At 39.7% G+C, this 6,000-nt stretch overlaps 1 protein-coding gene across 2 annotated transcripts; it reads left to right on the forward strand.

Moving 5' to 3' along the window:
- Window positions 1–581: 581 nt before the first annotated feature.
- LOC115678263 (centromere protein C) lies at window positions 582–6,000 on the forward strand. 2 transcript variants are annotated; one of them, XM_030601607.2, is made up of 12 exons: window positions 582–777; window positions 1,604–1,809; window positions 1,904–1,992; window positions 2,079–2,178; window positions 2,313–2,446; window positions 2,564–3,088; window positions 3,155–3,267; window positions 3,355–3,439; window positions 3,653–3,738; window positions 4,814–4,931; window positions 5,018–5,125; window positions 5,745–6,000. In XM_030601607.2, exons 1-12 carry the CDS (start codon window positions 619–621, stop codon window positions 5,870–5,872), a joined length of 1,851 nt encoding a protein of 616 aa, XP_030457467.1. In that variant the 5' UTR covers window positions 582–618; the 3' UTR covers window positions 5,873–6,000. The 2 variants fall into 2 exon arrangements, with proteins under 2 accessions (XP_030457467.1, XP_030457465.1); XM_030601605.2 differs by having other exon boundaries at window positions 2,564–3,267.

Below are 6,000 nucleotides of genomic sequence, written 5' to 3' on the forward strand. Positions count from 1 at the left end.
CTAGCTTTGAGGTTTTCACGCTCAAGCGTAAAGTTTTGAGTCAAGAGATGATTTTCGATTTTTTTAAAAAAAAATTATTTTCCTAAATTTAAGTATAAGTTTTCCGTTGACTTATTTTCTTAAGTAATCCAAATGCTTCAAAATGAGAAAAATATTCTTCGTGAAATAAATAAAGCCTAAATTTAACAAAAAATTCTTATAAACGATAAGAATTGAACCACAATATCAACCAACGACATAATCTTTTTTACCAATAAATTTTTAATCTTGCCGGAAGAAGAAAAGAAAGGAAAATTAAAAAAAAAAGGTTTTTCGACAAAAAAAAAATTCAAAGCCAAAAGATGCCGGTAAGGTATTATTTGAAACTGACATGGGCATTCTGCTTTAAGTATTTTTCGATAAAGTAAACGCATTTCATGCTCCTATTTAAAAAATTTCTCAAATAATACCCCTCGGGCTTCGCTCCCGCTCTCTCCCCTTCCTTTCGAAATCAGAGAGCCGCTCTCTCTCTCTCTCTCTCTTTCTCTCTCTTCTTCATCATCATCATCATCTCTCAAAGAACTTCCATCTGCTTCCCTCTTCACCGTCCGCAGTTCCGAACGATCGCCGCCGCCCCAGATGGCGGGCGAAGGTGGGTGCTCGGACGCCGCGGATCCGCTGGCGGAGTACTCCGTGCTCTCGCTCTTCCCTCGGACGCTCGGCGTCCTCAAGCGAGCCCCGAAGCCCTACGATCTGGAGCGCGACCTCGACTCCCTCCACGACCACCTCAAATCCGTCGTACCGCCTCCTCTCTCCGCCTGCTCTGCCCTCTATCCGCGTTCAATTGAGAACTCCTGTGCTGTTTTGTTTGATCTCTGCCCGTCGTTCGTTCGTGCGTATTTTTTTCTTTCGTCATTTCCTTAGGTTACCTTGTCTTTTCCCCCGTTCCTCGTAGCTCGGTAGTCTTTGAGAACAGGCCGTTTTCCGCGGACGCTGCGCGAGGTGCGGAGCGAAGGCGGACAGTGTGAGCACAAATCGATCTACAGGTTGATTTACAAGATATAGTGGCACGAGTTCCTGAGTATCGCGCGCGGTCGACGCGAATTGCGTGCCTTACGCTTATTGCAGGAGGAAGTTAATCGAATCAGTAGTTTTTGCCACCAACAAACGAGTTATCCTATCTTTGTTTTATATTTTATTTTAACATCTTTGTTCTATCATGTTGGGGGGTGAAGTAATTTTGGGATTCCCTGTTTGGTGGGTGTGGAAGTGCAAGCGCAATTTAAGTGCTAAAAAAAGCTTATTGGAGCCCTTTTTGTTTTCTAGTGACTGTTCTTGATTATTGATCTTTGTTTTTTTTGGTAGGGTTCTTCATTATTGTTCTGTTTCTTCTTTATTGGGAGTGTTTATCCATGAAATCTTAGGCATTTTTGCTTCTGGTGTACCCATTTGTGTCCTATGTTGACTCCAACATTCGAGTATGAAGAATTAAATTCTTGGTCCGCTTGATAAGTTTTATCCCATTCTAGTACATGCTGTGAAGCCTTCACTCATTGCCTTTCTTTTCAGTCCTTATGTGGGCTTTATGGAAAATGTTAATTTTTTTTTTATTGCACCATTACAGGCTTTGCGAAGTCCCAAAAGACTTCTAGATCAAGCCAAGGCTATTATCAGCAATAGTTCAGAACTCCTAAACACTAGTATCCCAAGCAAGGCAGCATCAGAAGACAAGAACGGAGTAAATGCGGTGATGGCAAATGAAGTTACTAGAAAAAGAAGGCCTGGTTTGGGCCTCAAGCGACCTCGGTTTTCTCTGAAGCCTGATTCTAGGTAAAACTTGTTGAGAATCAGCTGTCTCAAAGAGTTTCAACTATAGCTTTTGTCCGTCAGCTTCTGTTAAGTCGTGTAAATCTTCATTTCACAGCCAGCCCATGGTGACGTTGGAGCCAACATTTGATATTGATAGATATGACGATCCAGAGGAATTTTTTGTGGCTTACGAGATGTTTGAGAGTATGTTTTGTCTCCTGCATTTCATAAAATCTTCCTGTATTTCGTGAATTATGTGGATTAACTCTTATCTTGGTATTGGTTATAAGATGCCAAGAGGGAAATACTCAGACAGACTGGAGTTTCAATGGATCAAAATCAGTACGATACTGTGAGAAACGCACGTCCCCGCCGACCAGGAACCTTGAGGTATGGTCTTTGCTTTTTTTCTCCTCTTTTTATTTGGTTGAGCAGCAAGATAGAGAGGATGTTTTTTTGTTTCTTTTTGTAACATCTGATTAGCCAAATTGCTGTTCTGACTTGAGAGTATAATATATATCCAGGAAGTCCTTCAAAAATCTTTTTGATCAGTCTATCATATCTTCACAAGCGACATCTCAAAACGACATTGTCCCTGGACCAGTTTATACGACACAACCCGAAGCAGTTGAGTTGACTGATGAAACTGAATTAGCTGGTAAGTAGAGGTTGTTGTCAACTTGGGGTTTTAAGTGTTAAATCTCAAGGTGCACATTTTTATTTCTTCTCAGTTCCACTTTCTCAGTACCTGATCTGATAGTGTCTGCCGTGACAGGTTCCGAGATGGCACAAAACAAGGTCAATGAACTTTTGGATGATTTATTATCCAGAAACTGTGAAGATTTGGATGGAGATGGTGCGGTCAATCTTTTACAAGAGCGCTTGCAGATTAAACCTGTTAACATCGAGAACTTGAGCTTCCCTGACATGCAAGATATTAGGGGGAATGACTTGAATAATTCACAGAGAGAGACATCACAGGGTAGACAGGCACTTTCTGATATACAGAACATTTTGAGGAGGATTTACAGTAAATCACCTTCAAAAAGTGGGGATGTTTCTAGAAAAAACGTCCCTTCACCCCCAACAAAGAGTCCTCTTGCCCCATTGATGTTGTTGAAGAGACGTATGTTTAAGGTTAACTCCATTGACCCATATTCTGCTGCTAATATTGATACAGCAGCCACGAAGAATTCTCCCCTCTCTAGGTGCTTGGAAATATACTCTGACAATGCTGACATGAGGAAAGACCCTAGTACTTCTCGAAAGTCCAAGTCACCAATGGTTGAAGAAGATGCCGGTATAGTAGATAGTGTGCGTCAATTTAAACACAATACTGGATACTATTCTAATCTTTCACATACAGGTCGGTCCCAGTACAGTTCCAATGATAACGGTGAAAGCTTTAATTTGGATTTCGTGACATTGGAAGAGGACTTACCAGATGTTTCTGCCGATACAGATAGTCAAACGGAGAAGGTGAACCGTCCTCTTTTGTTTGTTCTCAATTCGTGATTGCTCTAATTTGGTCATTTGGGATAATTAACGCATGATAATTTGCTGCAGGTAGCAGTCACATCTCCCCACTTTGATGTGGACATGCAGAACTCAACCATTGGAGAAGTGAATCACAATGAACATGATCAAGTGGGTATGTTTCCAGCTTTCTGCTTCTACGTAAAACTTGAAACTCTCGCCTGGTAACTGTAGTCAATGGAGACTTTCAGCAGACTGATTTTCATATTCCTCAAAGTAAACTAAAGTGCAGTTTGCAGTTTTGAAAAAGTACACTTCACGCAATTACACAAGTACATCAGTTTTGATCTAGAATTTTCACTTACTATGAGATATCTTCTGCCAACAGATCCCTCAGACCATTCCGCATTGAAAGATGATGGAACAGGTGGAACCTTTGTAAGTACTGACAGAGCTCCTGAAAAGCAAACTGAGGTAATCCGTTTGCTTCTATGATTCTTTTGAGCATCTAAAAACAAGTACAGAATGGTGTTTATGGGATAAATCTAAAATTTATACTCTGGAAATGATCGTTTGTTATTGTCCAATGCTCTCTTAAGTCTATGCGTTTGTTATGTGCATCTTATGTGCAATGCAGCATGTGTTGTTACTGAGACAACAATGTATGTCTGCGGGGCAGAACGTGGTTTTGCATGGAGCAGTTCTGGGTATATTGACAATGTCTTGCTATGTTATAATGCTAGAGTTTGTAAATCTATGCTCACGAAATGACTAAATGGCATCTTTAATCAATTAAGAAAAGAAGAAACCCAGTAAATTTCATTGAGATGAATTTGTGAATTATCGAGTGGAAGAATGGCTCCATTTTGCTTAAATTATTCGTAGTTTCATTTATATATTGAACTGATCTTAGTAATGGGTCCTGAAAATTAATTCTCAGTTTTTACTTCTTTTCTGTCTGTGTATTCCATGACAGATTAGGAGTTCTTGCCATGAAATATAGCCGGTGTGCTGGAGCAACATTTATGCTTCTATGCGAGACCTATGATTGATAGAAATGCTCAAACAACCTTAATTGCTAAGTGCTAACGTACTAGCTGGTCCTTTTTTATTCAAGATGTCAGCTCTATGAATTTAACGATAAATAAATAATATGAAGCCTGTGGTATTTGACAGCATGGAATGCTATTGTGAATCTGTTTTTGGATCTTGCTTGTGATGGTATCTGAACTGTGTTTGAAAGGAAGCATGCTATATTAGAGATATAATCGTTAAAAGATAATACAAGACATAGCGTTAGTTGTTAAACTTGGGGCTGGTCCTATTTATTGAAGGCCGGCAGTGAATACTTCTGGTTACTTGGAAAGGAGACACTACAGTTTTTGTCTGTTATGTCTGATATCTTGTGTCAGAAATATGATTTTGTTGTTACGATTTGATCTGTGCTCCCTCCACCTCGCTTTGTTTCTCTTTAGGTACTGTAAGGTGCTACCTTTCTCTAGCCCATTGTCTTGACTAACTTTTAATTATTTGTTTGGGCAAATACTAGCTTTTAATTGACATTGCTGGTGCTCCCAAGATTTCATTAAATGCCCACGACAAATCAAAGGCACGTCCATCCAAGGATCGCCTTAGGAAAGGACTTTCTAGGAGGCAAAGCCTTGCAGGTAGTTTTGCTAGCATTTGCATATGCAGTGAGATCCCACATGGATGTTTGTATTGTTATGTTATATCTTGATTTTTTCCCTGCTAGCCGCTGGCACATCATGGAATTCTGGAGTAAGGAGAAGCACCAGAATCAGGTCAAGACCTTTGGAATATTGGAAGGGTGAAAGATTTTTGTATGGTCGTGTGCATGAGAGTAAGGACCCCTCACATGCTTCTTTGAATTATATGAGGAAATTGTTCCAGTCAGGAAGGTCGTTTATTATAAGCTGCATCAGAATTCTGTTACTTAGCAACTGAGTGTTTTTCCTTTTCTTTGCTTTACGCCCCAATATATTGCGTCTACTATCAATATTATCAGAATTGCGTTTTCTATTTCCCCAATTTTTAATGTTTGCTACTGAAGGCTTTAAGAATGTTAGTTACTGCATATTGATGCTTTGCAACGTGCCACTGGAAATTCATATACAAATAACTGTCTGTTAGGTTCATGGCTAGTGACAAAAGGTCAAGATTGTGCTTTAAGAGCTGAGCAATATTTTCCTGAACAGTTCTGTTTATCCTTATAAAGTTTCCCATTGCATAAATTTATACAAGATACCATGTTACTACCTGCAATAAGCTATAGGAAGCTGTTAAAATTTGACAACTGCCATGAATGGATGTTCTGTTTAAATTTCACACAAGCATCAGAAATTCATTCGACGTGATTAATGCTGGTCATTGCTATAAAACTGTCAGAATCTTGGATTTTTCTCCCTGTTACCCCTACCCTGCAGTGTGGAAAACCTAATCCTTGGCCAATCATGTTGCAGGTTTAGCCACTGTAATTGGCATAAAGTATGTATCTCCAGGAAAGGCCAATGGAAAACCCGCTATGAAGGTGAAGTCGTATGTTTCGGATGAATACAAGGAGCTTGTTGAGCTAGCATCTCTTCATTGAGATGCCATGTGGTCTTGTACTCTTGTTCGCATCTTGTGAAACTTTTGTCCGTGACTGGTTAAGTTTTCATATTGAACATAATTTGATGTTCAGTAAACTTATCCCTGAATATAGTTCCATCTCTTCAA

Source organism: Syzygium oleosum, unplaced genomic scaffold, assembly GCF_021117445.2.
Source record: "Syzygium oleosum isolate NSW1041296 unplaced genomic scaffold, Sole_v2.1 Sole_v2.05, whole genome shotgun sequence".
In the NCBI taxonomy this organism is placed as follows: domain Eukaryota; kingdom Viridiplantae; phylum Streptophyta; class Magnoliopsida; order Myrtales; family Myrtaceae; genus Syzygium; species Syzygium oleosum.

What these genes read in the sequence shown, in the direction of transcription:
- LOC115678263 (XM_030601605.2), top strand. Translation starts at nt 619, where the DNA reads ATGGCGGGCGAAGGTGGGTGCTCGGACGCCGCGGATCCGCTGGCGGAG. An exon ending in TGATGAAACTGAATTAGCTG is followed by an intron (nt 2,447 to 2,563) that starts GTAAGTAGAGGT and finishes CTGCCGTGACAG; the next exon opens with GTTCCGAGATGGCACAAAAC. An exon ending in CTCCTGAAAAGCAAACTGAG is followed by an intron (nt 3,739 to 4,813) that starts GTAATCCGTTTG and finishes GGCAAATACTAG; the next exon opens with CTTTTAATTGACATTGCTGG.